At 39.4% G+C, this 21,075-nt stretch overlaps 1 protein-coding gene across 7 annotated transcripts in view; it reads right to left on the reverse strand.

Annotated features, from left to right (window-relative positions):
• The window catches only part of LOC135102326 (histone deacetylase 6-like), an 84,200-nt gene that overhangs the window by 61,154 nt on the left and 1,971 nt on the right, over nt 1-21,075 (reverse strand). For all 7 annotated transcript variants that reach the window (XM_064007372.1, XM_064007376.1, XM_064007375.1 and 4 more), the window contains exons 2-6: nt 16,996-17,120; nt 14,589-14,740; nt 11,410-11,540; nt 4,928-5,111; nt 1,423-1,520 (exon numbers count right to left, since the gene is read on the reverse strand). In XM_064007372.1, the coding sequence (XP_063863442.1) occupies nt 1,423-1,520; nt 4,928-5,111; nt 11,410-11,540; nt 14,589-14,740; nt 16,996-17,119 (689 nt within the window). In that variant the 5' untranslated portion in view covers nt 17,120. The remainder of the gene's footprint in view (nt 1-1,422; nt 1,521-4,927; nt 5,112-11,409; nt 11,541-14,588; nt 14,741-16,995; nt 17,121-21,075) is intronic.

A 21,075-nucleotide genomic window follows, 5' to 3' on the forward strand; every position in this document is an offset into this window, starting at 1 on the left:
CTGGCCATGCATTTCCCAAGTTTTCTCATATTTTTTATATACACTCTTTTATTCCCTAACACATTCTGAAAAGTCATCAGGAATGTCACCAAAAGATTCCCTTTCACACAACACCACTGGTGGCCACCACCAGTTACCTCCCATAGTTTGGAATGAAGCCTATCATACAAAGGCACTGCAATGACATGGGTGAGTAATTGGTGGTGGTGGTGGTGTGCTATCGCAACCAGTGACTGCCACCCATGATGGCTGCCACTCACTGTAGGGAAGTGTTTCAAATGGGAGCTTTCACATGGAGCCACTAAGTGACACCACTGCTGTCCATAATCCATCATTTTTCAGTGTTAAACCAGATTCTGAGAGGATCTGACATCTGGTTATGGAAGATGATGGAGGAGAAAGTGAACATAGAGGACCTAATCAGTGAGGTAGGAAAAATCCCAGCAATTTCAGATCCATCAAATGATGACTATAGCAATTTACGTTGAGAGGAGGAATGCTTGGAATGACATCATTCTGCAAGTCATTCCTAACTTCAGTGGCAAATATCAGACAGAAAAGAATTAAATAGATGAGTTAATGGGGCAGATAACGGCAAATATCAGAAGAATCCTTCACTTTCCAATACAAGCACTAAAACTAGCAAGTATTTCTGCCATAGATTAAGTATTTATTGGCAAACATTACCCATGCAAAAAATTCATAATAGCAGAATCTTCAAAAATTCAAAAGTAGCAGAATCTCGAAAAAGTGTATGATGCAGGCCTCTCTCTATTCTAGACAAAATCACCTAATGCACACATATTCTTCTCTTTTGAGATCATCCCCTCTCTTTCCTATTCAGTAAAGCAAAAAAAAGCAGCTCCTCCTTTGATGCCATTCTTTCAACTGAAAAGCTTGAGAAAGTATGGCACAAGTCAGTGGCAGTCACTGGTTACCTGACCCTTTCACACTGAGCTAACTGGTGGCAGACACTGGTGGCATTGTATGAAAGGGGCCTTACAGTCTGTTGTCATAGCTTCCATAAGCTCATGCAATTCATCTAAATATTCAGTGATAATCATTTGTCTTCCTCCATTCCCTTTCACTGAACTCAGGTAGTTCCTGTAGCAAAGGAACTTTTCTCACCCACAAAAACTTCAGCATGAGACTGGAAGAGACAGTTTTGAGAGGACAGGGAATGCCAATTACACCAAATGCTTAATCAAGAAGGTGGCTGATTTAAAACATCCCCTTTTTTTTTCCCAATATCCTCACTAGATACAAACAGGTAAAAATGTAGCAGTATCAAAGGATGCAAATTGTTAGATATAAGTTCTAAGTGTATTACTACTGTAGGAGAATAGAACAGAGCAAGGCTTTTTCCAACACACTCTGATAAAACACTGGGGATTATCTCACCATGACAACACTGGTGCTCACCTCACTATAGCAAAGCCATTTTGAAGTCTACCTGAGACCACTGCATCCACCAGATCCAGTGTACCACCTGCTGCCAATAGGGCACTTTTGCATGTTCCCTGACAAACAAAATATAGACATCTGTAAATGAAGTGCACAAAAAGAGAAAGATATCACTTACTGAAAAAATATCCCTGATGGCATAAAGAATTTTACATTCAATAATATAATTATGGAGGAGGAGGAGGAGGAGGAGGAGGAGGAGGAGGAGGAGGAGGAGGAGGAGGAGGAGGAGGAGGAGGAGGAGGAGGAGAAGGAGGAGGAGGAGGAGTAGGTGATAAACTGAATAACACAGTAACAATTCCTATATATCTGAGGAAATAAAATTTTGGAGACTCCACATTGTAATCTATGAAGGAAGTTTTGGAGATAGATATTGTGGTTTTAGCTGCTTTACAAAATTTAGTGGTTGTGAGAGGGGCAGTACTGCCAAGTCTCAACATTTATGGGTTCAACATTCAGATTCAATCATTCATGGATTTGCATCAGAAGGGAAATATATGCAGGTTTGATTTTTCAGAGTGGCTTGCTGTGCCACACATATTCACACAAGCACACATCACCTGCCACACCAGTCTGCAATTTTTTTTTTTTTTTATGTAGGAGGGACACTGGCCAAGGGCAAAAAAAAAGAGAGAAAAAAAAAAGGCCCAGTGAGATGCCAGTCCCAGAAAAGGGTCCAAAGCAGTAGTCAAAAAGTGAAGTATAAGTGTCTTGAAACCTCCCTCTTGAAGGAATTCAATTCATAGGAAGGTAGAAATACAGAAGCAGGCAGGGAATTCCAGAGTTTACTAGAGAAAGGGATGAATGATTGAGAATACTGGTTAACTCTTGTATTAGAGAGATGGACAGAATAGGAGTGAGAGAAAGAAGAAAGTCTTGTGCAGCAAGGCAATGGGAGGAGGGGAAGCATGCAGTTAGCAAGATCAGAAGAGCAGTAGAAAACAGCTAGAGATGCCTAGAAGAGTGGTATGAGTGGAACCGCCCCTCCAGACATGTGAAGCATACTCCATACATGGACGGATAAGGCCCTTGTACAGAGTTAGCAGCTGGGGGGTGAGAAAAACTGGCGGAGATGTCACAGAACACCTAACTTCATAGCTGTTTTAGCCAGAGAGTTAGAGTTAGATATTGAAAGATTTTGACACTTTCTGTTAATGAAAGAGTTTTTGGCTAGTTGGAGAACAGACTTGACATGGTTCCAGACAGAAATATAAAGTGCATGAGATTCTGGTGATGGAAGGCTTAAGTACCTTTTGTGGGCCACCTCTCTATCATGTATAGCATGAGAACAAGCTGTGTTAAACAAAGGTTTGGAAGGTTTAGGTCAAGAAAAAGAGTGAGGAATGTATGCCTCCATGCCAGACACTATCACCTCTGTTATGCACTCAGCACACAAAGATGGGTCTCTGACATGGAAGCAGTAGTCATTCCCAGGAAAATCAGCAAATTACCTCCTCAGGTCCCCCCAACTAGCAGAGGCAAAATGCCTTCCCTTGCCTGGATTTTTTTTTTTTTTTTACCCAACCAATTGTGTACATTTCCTGTTGCCTGTATTTTGAGTACTTTTTTTTTTTTTTATGTAGGAAGGATACTGGCCAAGGACAACAATAATCTAATAAAAAAAAAATGCCCACTGAAATGCCAGTCCCATAAAAGGGTCAAAGCAGTGGTCAAAAATTGGTGGATAAGTGTCTTGAAACCTCCCTCTTGAAGGAATTCAAGTCATAGGAAAGTGGAAATACAGAAGCAGGCAGGGAGTTCCAGAGTTTACCAGAGAAAGGGATGAATGATTGAGAATACTGGTTAACTCTTGCATTAAAGAGGTGGACAGAATAGGGGTGAGAGAAAGAAGAAAGTCTTGTACAGCGAGGCCGCAGAAGGAGGGGAGGCATGCAGTTAGCAAGATCAGAAGAGCAGTTGGCATGAAAATAGCGGTAGAAGACAGCTAGATATGCAACATTGCGGCGGTGAGAGAGAGGCTGAAGACAGTCAGTTACAGGAGAGGAGTTGATGAGACGAAAAGCTTTTGATTCCACCCTGTCTAGAAGAGCAGTATGAGTGGAACCCCCCCAGACATGTGAAGCATACTCCATACATGGACGGATAAGGCCCTTGTACAGAGTTAGCAGCCGGGGGGGTGAGAAAAACTGGCGGAGACGTCTCAGAACACCTAACTTCATAGAAGCTGTTTTAGCTAGAGATGAGATGTGAAGTTTCCAGTTCAGATTATAAGTAAAGGACAGACCGAGGATGTTCAGTGTAGAAGAGGGGGACAGTTGAGTGTCATTGAAGAAGAGGGGATAGTTGTCTGTAAGGTTGTGTCGAGTTGATAGATGGAGGAATTGAGTTTTTGAGGCATTGAACAATACCAAGTTTGCTCTGCCCCAATCAGAAATTTTAGAAAGATCAGAAGTCAGGCGTTCTGTGGCTTCCCTGCGTGATATATTTACCTCCTGAAGGGTTGGACGTCTATGAAAAGACGTGGAAAAGTGCAGGGTGATATCATCAGCATAGAAGTGGATAGGACAAGAAGTTTGGTTTAGAAGATCATTAATGAATAATAAGAAGAGAGTGGGTGACAGGACAGAACCCTGAGGAACACCACTGTTAATAGATTTAGGAGAAGAACAGAGACCGTCTACCACAGCATCAATAGAACGGTCAGAAAGGAAACTTGAGATGAAGTTACAGAGAGAAGGATAGAAACCTACTACCCAGATGTCTCTCTTCCTCAACCGCACTTAGTGTGTGATCATGTTTGTGTGAACATTATTGTCATACAGTCAGTGACATTCGTGATTAGAACTCATACCAATGTAAGCATCTCATTGCACAAACTGGCAACTTGCTTCTACTTGGTCTGAAAAAATCCGCCAGGAGAAAATAACTATATGACAACTTAGGTTAGTCCCTCACATGTTTTTGAAAGTATGGAATAACGGATTCAGTGTGTGACATTGACATAATGGAAAGTTATCCTTTGTGACCACTCTGCTTCAGCTAACAAAATGCCTGTGTTTGTTTTAAACAAAGTGTTCTACTAAGGTGATATGCGATGCCTGGAAAATGTACAGGCCACAATTACATAAGAGATGCATCACTGTAGAGGGTGTCAGGAGTTTTTAAGGGGGCACACTAATTACTAACAGACAGGTTTTCAACATTCACAGATATTTCTGTTATTTAATCCCCACAAATGCTGAAGGATGGCTGAATGTAGTGAATACATAATAGTGCAATGGTAATGAAAACAGTTGGTGACAGTGACAGTGAGAAACACTGTTGATGCCATCCAGACTAAAGTCTGACACATCAGTAAAGTCCCAAATGGAAAAAGGGAAAGTCGGACGTCACTTTCACTGGATAGGCCTATGTCCCAGTTAGTCCAACAAACTGAGAACTTATATATATGGGAAACCTTTAAAAACTAAAAATAAAAGGGGACGAGAGAAAAAGAACTCACTGGATGGAAGTAAACAGAGTCAAAGCGTGAAGAGAGGTCTTCCAGCTTATCCTGATCAGTGATACCGGAAGTGGTCTGGAGGAGGCCAAAATGTGCTGGAGAATGCAAATTTAACACTTCCTCCTCTTTGGCAGCACGACACTCCAGCTGCTCACACTCCTGCAGCAATCCTAGCTCCAGACACCTGAAAAACAATAGTAATAACAAAATAAATAAATAAAAAATAAACAGGTAAATGAACTCCATTTATTCTTTTCATACTACATGTGAAGAGCTTTCTGTTGTAGCAAGTTTTATATAGAGAATGAAGGAGTGGGTAAGAATAAGAGTATGGAAGAAAACACAAGCTAAGTATCAACCAGCCAGAATCTTCTGATAAATTTCATGATGTAACACAAATACTAGTATGTCTTTTACATACAGAGAAACAGGCCAAGGATCAGAACTTTGGGACAATATACAAGTGCAACCTAGCACCAAGTTGTTCAGTAGGGCAGCAAGAGCACATGGAGTTTGGCCCTATCCCATTCAGAAATACTAAAAGAATCAGGGCCTATATTCTACATAGTGTTTATGAATGACCATAGCTCCATCATAGCTAAAAGAATTTATGACTGCCAGTCGTATGGCCATCAGAAGTCATCTGTCATATCTCAGTCACTGCCAGAATGCACGCTCACAATCTAAATTTATGGACTGAAATAGGTTCATGACATTTATTTAAATTGTTTCAACTTCATCTTATGACTTTTCAAGAAGTTAGACAGTGTATCTAATCAAAGGAACATACATAGGATAAGATTATAGCTGACAGCCTGACACACACAGGCCACACAAGGCAAGATTTGTTTATGTTTAAGAAAACTGATCATACAGCTCCTGGCAATTATCTATAATAATACTTTATTGCCTCAAAGGTTATTATTTACTCATAGTTACAAATATTTATTGTTATATTTATAATATAAAACAGCTGGGATCATGTTATGGTACATACAGCCACATTGTCATGATGCTGACACACTTCTGACAGTCATAAGATAAAGCTGTGAACCCTGTCATAGCATTTTACGGCCAATAATATGAGTTTATGGACGACAATAAGAGTGACAGAGTTATATCTGAAATGTGCCATTTTGTTTTGCTATGACTGAAGGACTTGGCTCTGATGGTTTGTAGAATAAGGGCTCAGATGTTAGGCACTCTGTGGTTTCTCTGCAGGAACTGTTTAATTCATACTAAGTCGGACATCTGGTGATCTATTTAATGATGTGGTATAATTATAGCTGTGTAATCATGTGAAGGACTAAACCATACACACAAATGAAAGTAACTGCAAACATTAAAAACATTTTGGCTTGAAAGAAAAGGAATACACTTCTTCTTTTTATAATTAATGATATCCCATTCATATGAGATATCACCTGAGAAAAAAACAGTATATTAGACTCCTGTCTAAGTGAAAGAGGAAACTAAGAAATTAAGATTCAACAAAAATGTAACATACTAAGCAGAAGTGCATAATACTTCATATAAGGTATCTTTACTCTGATCCTTCACTCACATTCAAGTAACTTGCTGCATTATAATATTATATCTTATTAACTTTTCTTCACATTCCTGATTTTCACCATATTTCTGAAGCATTTTTACATTCATATGTGCATAACTATGTACATACAGCAAGCCCTTAATTTAGCATTTTTTTTTTTTTATGTAGGAAGGACACTGGCCAAGGGCAACAAAAATCCAATAAAAAAATGTGCCCACTGAAATGCCAGTCCCATAAAAGGGTCAAAGCAGTGGTCAAAAATTGATGAATAAGTGTCTTGAAACATCCCTCTTGAAGGAATTCAAGTCATAGGAAGGTGAAAATACAGAAGCAGGCAGGGAGTTCCAGAGTTTACCAGAGAAAGGGATGAATGATTGAGAATACTAGTTAACTCTTGCATTAGAGAGGTGGACAGAATAGGGGTGAGAGAAAGAAGAAAGTCTTGTGCAGCGAGGCCGAGGGAGGAGGGGAGGCATGCAGTTAGCAAGATCAGAAGAGCAGTTAGCATGAAAATAGCAATAGAAGACAGCTAGATATGCAACATTGCGGCAATGAGAGAGAGGACAGTCAGTTAGAGGAGAGTTGATGAGATGAAAAGCTTTTGATTCCATCCTGTCTAGAAGAGCAGTATGAGTGGAACCCCAGACACGTGAAGCATACTCCATACATGGACGGATAAGGCCCTTGTACAGAGTTAGCTGCTGGGGTGGTGAGAAAAACTGGCAGAGACGTCTCAGAATGCCTAACTTCATAGAAGCTGTTTAGCTAGAGATGAGATGTGAAGTTTCCAGTTCAGATTATAAGTAAAGGATAGGCCAAGGATGTTCAGTGTAGAAGAGGGGGACAGTTGAGTGTCATTGAAGAAGAGAGGATAGTTGTCTGGAAGGTTGTGTCGAGTTGATAGATGGAGGAATTGAGTTTTTAAGGCATTGAACAATACCAAGTTTGCTCTGCCCCAATCAGAAATTTTAGAAAGATCAGAAGTCAAGCATTCTGTGGCTTCCCTGCATGAAATGTTTACCTCCTGAAGGGTTGGACGTCTATGAAAAGACGTGGAAAAGTGCAGGGTGGTACCATCAGCGTAGGAGTGGATAGGACAAGAAGTTTGGTTTAGAAGATCATTAATAATAAGAAGAGAGTGGGTGACAGGACAGAACCCTGAGGAACACCACTGTTAATAGATTTAGGAGAAGAACAGTGACTGTCTACCACAGCAGCAATAGAACGGTCAGAAAGGAAACTTGAGATGAAGTTACAGAGAGAAGGATAGAAACCATAGGAGGGTAGTTTGGAAATCAAAGCTTTCTGCCAGACTCTATCAAAAGCTTTTGATATGTCCAAGGCAACAGCAAAAGTTTCACCAAAATCTCTAAAAGAGGACGATCAAGACTCAGTAAGGAAAGCCAGAAGATCACCAGTAGAGCAGCCTTGACGGAACCCATACTGGCGATCAGATAGAAGGTTGTGAAGTGATAGATGTTTAAGAATCTTCCTGTTGAGGATAGATTCAAAAATTTTAGATAGGCAGGCAATTAAAGCAATAGGACGGTAGTTTGAGGGATTAGAATGGTCACCCTTTTTAGGAACAGGTTGAATGTAGGCAAACTTCCAGCAAGAAGGAAAGGTAGATGTTGACAGACAGAGCTGAAAGAGTTTGACTAGGCAAGGTGCAAGCACAGAGGCACAGTTTCGGAGAACAATAGGAGGGATCCCATCAGATCCATAAGCCTTCCGAGGATTTAGGCCAGCGAGGGCATGGAAGACATCATTGCAAAGAATTTTAATAGGTGGCATGAAGTAGTCAGAGGGTGAAGGAGAGGGAGGAACAAGCCCAGAATCGTCCAAGGTAGAGTTTTTAGCAAAGGTTTGAGCGAAGAGTTCAGCTTTAGAAATAGATGTGATAGTAGTGATGCCATCTGGTTGAAAGAGGAGGGAAAGAAGAAGAAGCAAAGTTATTGGAGATATTTTTGGCTAGATGCCAGAAGTCACAAGGGGAGTTAGATCTTGAAAGGTTTTGACATTTTCTGTTAATGAAGGAGTTTTTGGCTAGTTGGAGAACAGACTTGGCATGGTTCTGGGCAGAAATATAAAGTGCATGAGATTCTGGTGATGGAAGGCTTAAGTACCTTTTGTGGGTCACCTCTCTATCATGTATAGCACAAGAACAAGCTGTGTTAAACCAAGGTTTAGAAGGTTTAGGATGAGAAAAAGAGTGAGGAATGTACGCCTCCATGCCAGACACTATCACCTCTGTTATGCACTCAGCACACAAAGACGGGTCTCTGACACGGAAGCAGTAGTCATTCCAAGGAAAATTAGCAAAATACCTCCTCAGGTCCCCCCAACTAGCAGAGGCAAAACGCCAGAGGCACCTTCGCTTAAGGGGATCCTGAGTGATAGGACAAGATAAAGATACGAGATTGTGATCGGAGGAGCCCAACAGAGAAGAAAGGGTGACAGCATAAGCAGAAGGATTAGAGGTCAGGAAAAGGTCAAGAATGTTGGGCGTATCTCCAAGATGGTCAGGAATACGAGTAGGGTGTTGCACCAATTGCTCTAGGTCATGGAGGATAGCAAAGTTGTAGGCTAGTTCACCAGGATGGTCAGTGAAGGGAGAGGAAAGCCAAAGCTGGTGGTGAACATTGGTCTCCAAGAATGGAGATCTCTGCAAAAGGGAAGAGGGTCAGAATGTGCTCCACTTTGGAAGTTAAGTAGTCAAAGAATTTCTTATAGTCAGAGGAGTTAGGTGAGAGGTATACAGCACAGATAAATTTAGTATGAGAGTGACTCTGTAGTCGTAGCCAGATGGTGGAAAGCTCAGAAGATTCAAGAGCGTGGGCACGAGAGCAGATTAAGTCATTGCACACATAAATGCAGCATCCAGCTTTGGATCGAAAATGAGGATAGAGAAAGTAGGAGGGAACAGAAAAGGGGCTATTGTCAGTTGCCTCAGACACCTGAGTTTCAGTGAGGAAAAGAAGATGAGGTTTAGAAGAGGAGAGGTGGTGTTCTACAGATTAAAAATTAGATCTTAGACTGCAAATGTTGCAGAAGTTAATGAAGAAAAAGTTGAGGGGGGGTGTCAAGACAATTAGGGTCGTCGACAGAAAGGCAGTCTGACCTGGGGACATCTATGGTCCCCTCCCCAGATGGGGACTCCGAGGCTGGTGTAGGAGTTGCCATGATCATTTTAAAATTTTTGAGTGAAGGGTGTGTGTGTTATTAGGTGGTTGTGGTTTTGTGTGGAGGAAGAAAGTTGTCTTTAGAGGGCAGGCTGTGACTGCCCCCTTGTGTTGTGAAACACAAAGGGAAACATTCAGTGAGGTCACAGCTGGGTTTAATGATAAGTTCACAGCACCCCCTGAGCAGTGCTTTTGACCTCATTGGGAGTAATTATCGTTTCGGCAGGTGTCCACTGCCTCCTCCTTGTATATCCCAATATATGTATCAAATTTTAAAATATTATATATCAGACAAGTAATGGGATATTGGAGTTGAGAGAGAGAGAGAGAGAGAGAGAGAGAGAGAGAGAGAGAGAGAGAGAGAGAGAGAGAGAGAGAGAGAGAGAGAGAGAGAGAGAGAGAGAGAGAGAGAGAGAGTGTAATTCATAACATATTCTTTTTCAAGTACCTGTGGTCAAATTTTGCCTCTTTTAATTAATCAGACTTATGCTATAACCCAGGTTTTGCTCAATGAACTCAATGAATGATGTTGAATAATCCATGTTTATTTACTTACCTATTTGCCATATACATATCTTTCTATATACTAAGCTGAGATGGCCCTTATATGGAGGTAACTGACAAGATCTTACATCCTAACTCTCTGTGGAGGGGGTTCTTGGTCTCATCACTCCATCCCTTTTAATCACCTACAATAAGCAGGGAATACAGTTGCAGTATTCCTCCAACTCACAACCAGACCATCTCTCTACCACTAATATAAAACATATTACCAGCGCAGTTTATCATTTGTAGTACCAACAAGATCAAAGACAGAACCAAGCAGCAGACTACCATGCAGTTTGAAGACCGGCATGCTCAAGTTCAGCCCACTGGGTTTATCCAGTGCCATAGCAAAAAAAAAAAATAAAATAAAAAAAAAAATAAATAAATAAATAAATAAATAAATAAAATAAAATAAAATAAAATAAAATAAAATAAAATAAATAAATAAATAAATAAATGAATAAATAAAAAATAAATAAATAAATAAACAAATAAATAAATAAATAAATAAATAAATAAATAAATAAATAAATAAATATATATATATATATATATATATATATATATATATATATATATATATATATATATATATATATATATATATATATATATATAATGCATAACAGATTGATCCAAAGATGGCCAAGTTAACAATAAGAAGTAAGTAATGGAGATGGAAGCTCCTATGTCAAATAATCATTGCATTCATTTTCTAACTAGAGATATTTTGGAATTAAGTGAGGAGCAACAAATTCCTACCTTTTGAGTTTTTGTTCTTATTTTGAGAGGTGCTGAATGCATGTCTTTCAGGAACCTTATTCATATAAAATGTTGCAAATCATTCAGAGTAGGTCAATACATTATTAAATACTATAGTACATCTTAGTATTGTACACACAGTAAAATGGAGATTACCATATGGTAAACCATTCCTACAACACTTCAACTTACAATTAAATTATGTCTATTTTGTCTGTTTTGTCACATTCCACATTCCACAATAAAATGTTTCTGAGATTGGACTAGGTGAGAATAAGTCAGGTTGGAGAAGGACAGGTTCGGGATAGGTAAGAATGCAAAGTTAGGAAAGAGAGTTACAAAAATTGACAAATCAGCTTCAAGTAAGATTGGTTTGGGATGAGTAATGATTAAAGGAAAGGGAAGAGAGAAAGAAAGACTGAGTTTAAAGCAGTACATGCCTGTCAAGTATGCAGAGCAGCCTTTCAGGTTTCTCCACATGTTGGGGGTCCCAAAAGCAGTGATGGTTGGTCATCTGGGAGCAGTACACCACACCTGTCTTACCCCTCACCACTTTCAGGCACTCCTGTGCCTGCATCACCATCAACAGGAGAAAATTTGTACTGTAAAGTCTGGAATTCTTTCATACAAGTAGACTCTAAAACAAGTTGTGTGACACATAACATGAAAAATGCTCAAAAACAGTGATAATAATTAACAAATGTAACAAGATCAGTCTATAAACACAGACTATTAAAAATTGTCACATATCTAGATATATTCTAAGCTGGTATCTCCAAAAAGACAAATGACAGAAAAAAAATCATCACACACACACACACACACACACACACACACACACACACACACACACACACACACACACACACACACACACACACACACACAAGACCTGAGTTTGAGTCCTGGGTTCTGCAAAGCAGATGGGAAAGCCTCTTTGAGTGTAGCCCCTCTTCACCTAGCAGTAGGCATGGGATGTAAGCCAAGGAGTTGTGACCTTGCTGTCCCAGTGTGTGAAGTGTGAGTGGTCTCAGTCCTACCCAAAGATTGGTCGCTATGAGCTCTACTCTCTTTCTGTAGGGGAATGGCTGACTGGATGACCAGCAGATGACTGTAGGTGAATTATAGTGTGGTGTAATAGTTAGCATGCTCAGCTGAGGACTGGATTCAGGTCCTGGTAGTGGCAAGTCCCTGTTCATTTCACAGCAAGTATGAGAAGTAAGACACGGGGTTGTGACCTCACTAATATGATGTGTGGTATTGAGTTGTCTCCATCCTGAACAAAGATCAATCATCATGAGCTCTGAGCTCTTTCCACTGGGAAAATGGCCAGCTGTGTCATGAGACCAGCAGATGACCATGGGTGAGCACACACCCCACAAGGATGAACAAGACCAGAATCCATTTTTCCCTAAATCTCTTGAGAAAAGTTGAGGAAGAGGACCACATTTGCTTGATGGTCAGCTGTATAAGTATATCCATTTCTCCACATCTCTATCTATGAGGCAAGATCAAAAAATTTTCAGACTGCACGTATGGAAATAAAAAAGTAGCTGATTTAAGTTTTGCCACCATCTCCTTCAGTGAAGTCACTTTGTGCAGTAATGCACTTTTACCATGCTTCATACACTCACTGGAAGTCTTTTTCTTCAAGTGTGTCAAGCACCATATGTGATTAATGTTGGATTTTTCCAGTGTAAAAATGGTATCCCTTCAGCTTGATATTTATCTTGAGAAAGAAAAAAGTCACAGGAAGCCAAATCCAGTGAGTTAATGGGATGGGCAAGGAGGATCATGTTGGTGAGGGGCAAAAACTCACACATTTTCAAGACACTGTAAGCAAACATGTTTACATGATGAGTTACCCTAATGCCATCCTGTCTCAGTTCAGCTTCTTTGGTGTGAAAATTTTTCCTGAAATGCCTCAGAATGCCATGATAGAACTCTGCTTTGAGTCAGACCACCAATGCAGAGTTGTAATGTTCTGAGGGATTTGAGGAAAAATATTCACCACAAACAAGCTGAACAGTGGCATGATGGCAATAAGGTGACTCATCATGACAATGTGCCCATTCACATTGCCTTGAAAACACATGAGTTTTTGTCCCTCACCAACACAATCATTGCTTCCAGTCCCCTTGGTGGATCTGACTTTCAGTTACTTTTCTCTTCCCCAAGATGAATTTTAAGCTGAAGGGACATCATTTTAACACCGGAAGAGAACTGACATGAATCAAAGATAGTGCTTGACACACATGGAGAAAAGGACTTCCAAGGACCAGAGCGGCATCACTGCACAAGACAATTGGTGGCGAAACTTAAGTGTAGCTTAGGTGCAATCCTAGAATTTTTTTATTATGCCTCATACCTATCTATTTACCTAACTCCCTTCAGAATTGTCACCCCAAGGATAGTGCCTACATCAGGAGAGCCTCTACCTCTCCCTATCCAAACAGTCGAAACATGCAGGGTGACTTGAAGAGATGGGATTACCAACACTACAAGAGAAGAGAGAAGAGAAAGAGGAGACCTGATAACAACGTACAAATTAGTAAACAATAAAGAAAGAATAAACAGAAATGACTTGGTACCACAGATGGAGGAGGGAGAACGACGGACGAGGGGACATGGGAAAAAAATAAAGAAGAGTGGATGTTTGAGCGACATCAAGAAATACAGCTTCCCATATTGAACTATTGAAATCTGGAATGATTTGAAGGAAGAGGTGGTTGTGGCAGTGTACACATGTTTAAAGAGAAACTGGAAAATATGGTTATGAAGACAGGACAAAATGAGCTTTGGCTTATGCCCTGTACAATACAACTAGGTAAACTAGGTAAATACACAAAGATCTCAAAGCATCTGTACTGTGGCATTTATGATGGAAAAGCACAAAAAAAAGCACCCGTGCATCACATGAGTTGCCAGACACCTCCATAAATCATGACTGAGACCTCTGTCACTCGCTTCCCCAGCAATTTAGCTGTCACGTCTCCATAATTTCTGAGAGGAAAATGAGACATCTGAATTCAAAACTCTAGGCATGAAAAATCATGCCTTGATAGATGGTCACCGCAGCACGTGAGTCACCAGCTTGTACCAAAATAGGTGATCACCAATGTTCATGGGTTAATTATTCCTTAGGTGATGGAGGTTGAACAATTCATAAATAGAAACTTTTTTTTTTTAATTATGATGATCAATTCTGCACTGGACATCAAATATCTTTAAGCTGGATACTATCTTTGTCATCACTCTATCTTCTCCAATGTAGGAATATTTCTGTTTTCAAGTCGAAGCACCAGACTAGTCATACAATGCATTTTCATGTCAAAACATCAGCTCTCTCAATATACCTCTACTTATATAATTAATATCATGTTCATGTGTGTGTGTGTGTGTGTGTGTGTCCAATAAGACCAGTTTCTTTTCCTTTTCAATTCAAAACATATGTATGTTTTTGCAACTGCTGAAAAAACACCAGAATGTTCCATCTTTCAGACACATGCAAGAAGTGAATGTCTGTAGAATGTGTGTGAATAGTGGTTGATGGAAGAGGGCTATGGTAAGCACATCATGACAGAGACTCATGTCATGGATAGGATGGATGACATCTCACCTTAGCCATAGGATCAAAAAGAGGCTCAACACTGTCATCCTGAGACAGGGTCACCTGTCGCTTGTAAACATTCTTCAGCTCTTCTATGGAGATGCGGGACCGGATGCTAGCCAGGCGCCGATTCTTTCCAACTCCTCCTGACTCTCTAGGAGCTGGGAAATATGGTCAGTTTTATATAAATATTCATATTATCTATTACATTATTAATCAAAGTTTACAGTAATTTTTTTGAGATATATATATATGTATGTATATATGGATATGCACAGATGCCCCTTTATTCACAAATATTCAGGCCTGAACGAGAGGCCTCACTCTGGAGCAATCCTGAGCCACCTATACATCAAGATCAACATCACTCTGATGCACCACTGCATCACGCTGAATGTAATGACAAAACACACTCAAGCAGTGCTAGGCTGTGTACTATGACTGTAATATGAGCTGCTGTGTGGTTCTTCTGATGCAAGTGATATGTGATGTGGCTGTAAGTGATATGGATTGTTGAGTGATTGAGTGTGTTATGGGCTGCTATGTGGCTAGCATGATGTGTAGAATGATGAGGTTATGTGTCATGGAGGGGCTGGGTGCTATGTGTGGTGTGATGTGGTTGAGTGTTGTGTGTAGTATGGTGTGGCAGGAGAGATGTTGGTTGTGATGCAGCTGGATGTGATATTTGAAGTGTGGCTGGATGTGGTGTGGCTTCAAGTGGTGTATGAAGTGTGATATGGTTTGCTGCATGGCCTGTTGCGGTGTGTGGTGTGATGCAACTGTGTGGTTGAAACTAGCTCAAAAGAAATCCCAAGGCACTTGTAATGGCAAGAACAAGATCAAGATATGAAGATTCTGGGGAGAATGTGGTGTGCCAGATATAGGGACAATTATTTTGGAGAATAATGTTTGCTTTTTCTGCTTGTTTTGTGTTTTTCTTATACAGGAGCTGCCGATCCAAAGGCCTGACTCAGGAGTGATTCCGAGCCACCATAGCATCAAGATCTAGATCACTGTCACACCACTGCATCATAATGAATGTCAGGACAACACACACACTCACACAGTGCTGGGCTATGTGGCCAGCATAAATATGCATGTTTCAGCATTTCAATACCATGACTTTAGTGCTATGGCTTTGGAAGAAAGCTAGCACAACGCTCAATTGGGTGCTGTACACCCAAAATATTTTACAAAATAATGACTTATGAACATATAGTGACTTATGAATGGCCATAAAAAACCTAACTCATTCGCAAGTTGAGGAGTGTCTGTATGTACAGTAAAACCTTTCTAACAAGTTAATTGATTATATATCTATAGTCAATAATTTCTACAAGTCAAAAGGCCTAGCAGAATGTCATAAAATGATGATTAAGTAAGAAAACACAGGAAATATTCAGATTAACATACAATTCCAACTCAACAACTCGGCACCCAAGTTTCGTCAGGCAGTATTGCAATTAAAACACGATTTTGACTCAAGTAATCAGTACGCCATGCTCTCCCAATAGCAAATAGAAAGGTAAGGCATGAAATGAAGAGTAAGCTGAAAAATGTTCCATTTAAAGTCAAAATCACATTCAACCACTAGGCCCATGCACTTCTGCCATCCACCACCACCGCCAAATGGCGCCACCCCAAAAATTAAGGTGTCCAAGTTTAATTTTCATTTGAACATAATAATGCAAGGCCTGATGGAATATGATGACTTAGACCAGTACTACCCTGCTGTATGAGATCTTAGGTCTATTATCATCAAGCAATAACATGATAACCAGAAGCAGAGGAAAACCTCATCATTTTTTATGCCCAAGCCAGTATCCAAGGAAACCCAACCCTCAATGAGATTTTAAGTGTGGCAGCAGTAAAGGAATCTTCAGCAGTTCCTCTGCAATATCCTCCCATGTTGTGGTTAGCAAACCAGTGATTCTGAGAAATGAGTGGTTTGATGTTTGAAAAGTATCACGGTTAAATTGTAAAGTGTTTCGTGTTAAAAAATACCTTTGTTAATTTATAAAGTTTAACTAAGTGAACAAAGTCTACCATTTGAAAAATTAAAGCTACAGTACATAATGGTACAGCAATAAGAGTGAATTATAGAAAAACAAAGAAAATAAGTGAGTCTACCATTTGAAAAATACATGCTTTATAGGTAATCTTGCAGTGTGTCAACATGAAAATAAACTGCATAACTACATTCAAATAAAACAAGTACTGTTTTCGTTGGTTTATTTTGCCTTTATTTTATGATAAGGGAGGAGGAAGAAGGATGGCAGATAAGTTGTCAAATCAGACAAGTTGTAAGGGCCAGAGCCCCTATTATGCTGACTTAGAGAGGTTCTACTGTATATCTAAATTTGTAAGCATACAAATAAACAATGACAAACAGAATCATTTAATAAATCCAGCTCACCTGTTTCCTTTATCTTGCCATCACTGGCTGCAACAGCAGCAGCAGCACCACCAGCACCACCAGGAGGCTGACCTCGCTGAGGGTTCCTGCCTGATGTCTTCCTTTGTGGTTTGTCTTCAGCCATCCTGCAAGAGGAGTAACACTGAAATCATGATCATTCTATTTCAATGCCCACAGTTTTCCTACAAACCTCTTTCTCCTAACAGCTTTCTGATGTGTACAGTATCTTTTTCATTTTTTTTTTTTTTTTTTTTTTTGTCAGCAAGAAACTAACCACAGTCTGCAAAAAATAAAACATATATCTCCGCTTCCTAAAAAGTATACACCAGATGGATTCCAAAGGGATTATGTTAATTTAGTTCCTAAGGTACCTTAATAATCCTCATAGCATTATAATTGGATAGAATTATAATAGTTAAGAATGTTAAATGGCATTACACTTATGACAGCTAAAAGTACTCAACTAGTTCTGTGACAATATTGTATGAGAGGCAGACAAGTTTCTCACCTGAGATTTTTCATGCAATATTTTAGTAAGGATGTGTTGTATTACTTGTTAAATAGTGATGTAGATCATAAAATTACTAACCTTAGTTTCTGTTTCTATTGAATATGCATTGCTTTTCCACCAACATACTACATAAAATAAAATTTACAAAAAAAAAGGGCTTCAAAGCAACATAAATCTAACACATAAGCCTAAAAAATTCAAATTCCAATAAGGGTGATTCATACAATACTGAATGTATCCAGTTCAGCAAGTTCTTTAATGAAGGTAAAGATAAAGTTGAGAGCATACGCTATAGTTGTGCGTGACCTCAGTGCTCACTTATGTTTCATTGGTCTTTGAGCATGTGGTGGATGATATCTCTTACTCTGGGAAACAGGACCATAATGACATTCACATTCCCACAGTTCATCTTCTTCCTAAAGTTTCCCCAAGTTCCCAATTATCAACCAACCTAAAGAAAGAATGAACAAGTGGGTGATCTGTACCCCAACCCAGCTTTGAAATGGGTACCATAGACTAGCCACTGTACCAAGGAGAAAGGAAGAGCAGTAAATTTGTTGAAGATTGAACTTTTCTAGGGTGACTAAGAAGTTTCAAATAGATCATTTTTGGATGTTTGCAGTGACTTTTGAAGGTAGAGTCATCCCTTCCATCACAGCAATTACTTAAACAACAGTCAGGATATGCACACTTAAGATGAGCAGAATCAGTTGTCAAAGTGATCACAATGACTACATACATTAAGTGCATTCATACAAGTGGTACAACAGATGACCCCACTATGATAAGCACAGAAGACTGGTAATCAAACATCTTGATACAGCAGGACTCAACTGTTATGATTATTCATTTGCTAAGCCACATACTGTTACAATCAAATGAATGGCTGTTGCCACTTCCACCATGAAAATTATCAGTTCTCTCCTACTTGCAATCATGACAGGGGCTAACAGGCACATGTGGAATGTGTGACATAACCTGCCAGTATCACTGTATGACACATCTTGGTGAAAGCTTCACTACTGCACCACCAATGGAACTTTGTGGACACAATCAAGATCACTTGTTCCTTTGGAATTCTCTTCTTGATGTCATAGTTGGTCTTGAATTAGCTGAGACCATCGAATTAGCTCTAAACTCAACCTTAGGCCCATTGCTGTAAGAACATGTTGATTGGATGGTCATCCTTCTAAATCTCACATATAGCTATATGATAAACAATTCAATTAATTTTCCTTGTTATATTCACTTGTTACTAAATATCTTGGAGATTAGCAAGGGATCTTAGTTGTCCCCTATCTTTGGATCTCAAATTCTCTTGAATATTCTGCAGTCTAGCATAATAATTAGCATGTAAGGATGGCTTTTTCATATCTCAGATCTCACTATTTGGAGCATTTCTAATCTTAACTTTACTTGTCATATATAAATAATAACAACAGAAAAGATTTTCAAAGAGTGTCCACTTACATTGATACTGCCTCGTTTATCATTTGTTTTCTTTCACAGCGTGCCCCATCCAGCATATATATATATATATATATATATATATATATATATATATATATATATATATATATATATATATATATATATATATATATATATATATATAAAATTTCTGCCTGACACCTTCATTGACAGACCAAGGTTTCTATCAGCAGATCCAGGTAGTTGTTCTGATTCAGTGCTTGTTTCTTGGGAGGAAGACTAGGTGCCCCAGACTGGTAGGAGAAACAATCCCAAACCATAATTTAATTGGGGTGCTTAATGGTGCAGCCTGAGTACCACTGGTTAAGAGGGTCACTACCACCTTTACAGTACTCATCATTCCTACTATTATCACTCGCAGTAAAAGTACTCTTGTCACTCCAAAGCACTTTCCTCCACAGCTTCAAAGTTCAATTTCGGTAATGATGAGCAATTTTCACCTTCATCTGCCTATGGTGCTTTATTACCCAGGGTTTGGGAACAGCACAGCATCTGCAGTACAGGAGTGATTTTTTAAAATAATCTTGAACGGTATGTACTGCCATGTCACTGAATAACTCAGGATTCTTTTACTTCACTTCTTTTGCTGTAAGGGTTAAACTGCACTACATCTGTATTTTGATGACATTCAGGGTCCTCTTGAAAACAAACTTTTCTTCCCAAGCCTTTTTCTTGTGGGTTGGCAGAGGACCAGGTCCAGCATGACAAATTTTCTGAGTCCAAAGCTGGGCTGTCAGACTGTAATTCCCACATTTTCAGCTATACACCTATTAGATTTTCCCTTCTTGTACAGAGCATGTATGATCTTTATCTGAACCTCTGTGAATTGTTTTTTCTACAATGTGGTTAGCAGAAGTGATGAAAGAGAACTGTACTTCACATACAAATGGAAGGAGACTAGATGAGAGTGGCAAGCACACTCTTCTTGACAAGGCATGAGGTATTCTGAGATGGCCAGCTGAGCTGCATGTGTAGCATGGGGTGTCAGCATCTTGCCATGAAAACAAGTTGGCTCTCCCTAGATTTAATGTGATAGCAGCCATATTTAATTGAGCAGTTTTTTAAATTGTTCCACCAGTTGCAAATACATCAACCACACCTACTGCAATTATTTCTTAGGGAGATTGAGTTTCCCTCAGACTCTGCAGGCCAATGGGAAGCCGGCCTGCCAACCTAACATAGAAGTCTTGCTGAGATTCTTAATCTGAACGAAGTATAGTTGAACAATGCAAAATGACACATCCTTATTGTATGACAAAAGCCAGTCCTAGGTTCCCTTTTTTTCTGCAAACAAGTGTGCTTGTATTTGTTTTTGAAGATGGTAACCACTTCCCAATCTCTGACCATTTCATTGTTGACACCCCAATACCTAATGTAGCTTCTTACAGGAATCTTGGCATATTCTTTAAAATTCCATCTACATGTAAGAGAAGCATTTTGTAAAAGCATTGCTAATGGTATTCTGAGATGTACAGTCTGTAGGTCTCCTGACTGATGAGATAATGATTTTTCTCTGTTTGACCACCTGAAGTAGTCTCTGCTCCTTCACTTCAATCTTTTAAACATAAGGTGGAAAATTTTCTAGGTCCTTTACTCTATGAAATTTGCAGGTTTGTTTTCATTTAGTTTTTACTTTGCTGTATCTAAATTAGCCAACCTTCCAGTATTCCTTTATCAGGTTGTGCTTCTTGTATTTGAGGTTGGATGACGCAGCTGATGCTGGTAAGGAGCTAAACCCTCATCATGAGAAATCAAGAGAATTCAAGAGGTATGTGGTTAAGAAACCCTTTTTTCTTTCTTTCTTTTTCTTTTTTTTTTTATGTAGGAGAGGCACTAGTCAAAGGCAACAAAATTAGGGAAAAAAAAGAAAGAAACGCTCACTGAGGTGCTGGCCTCCAAAAAGAATAAGTAACCATTGTCAAAAAATGGAGATTGCAAGTAAAGGTTAGACCAAGGATATTCAGTGTAGAAGAGTTGAGTGTCATTGAGGAAAAGGGAATAGCCACCTGAAAGGTTGTGTTGAATTGATAGATGGAGGAATTGAGTTTTTGAAGCATTGAACAATAATAAGTTTGCTC

The sequence above is a fragment of the Scylla paramamosain genome, chromosome 7, assembly GCF_035594125.1.
Source record: "Scylla paramamosain isolate STU-SP2022 chromosome 7, ASM3559412v1, whole genome shotgun sequence".
In the NCBI taxonomy this organism is placed as follows: Eukaryota; Metazoa; Arthropoda; class Malacostraca; order Decapoda; family Portunidae; genus Scylla; species Scylla paramamosain.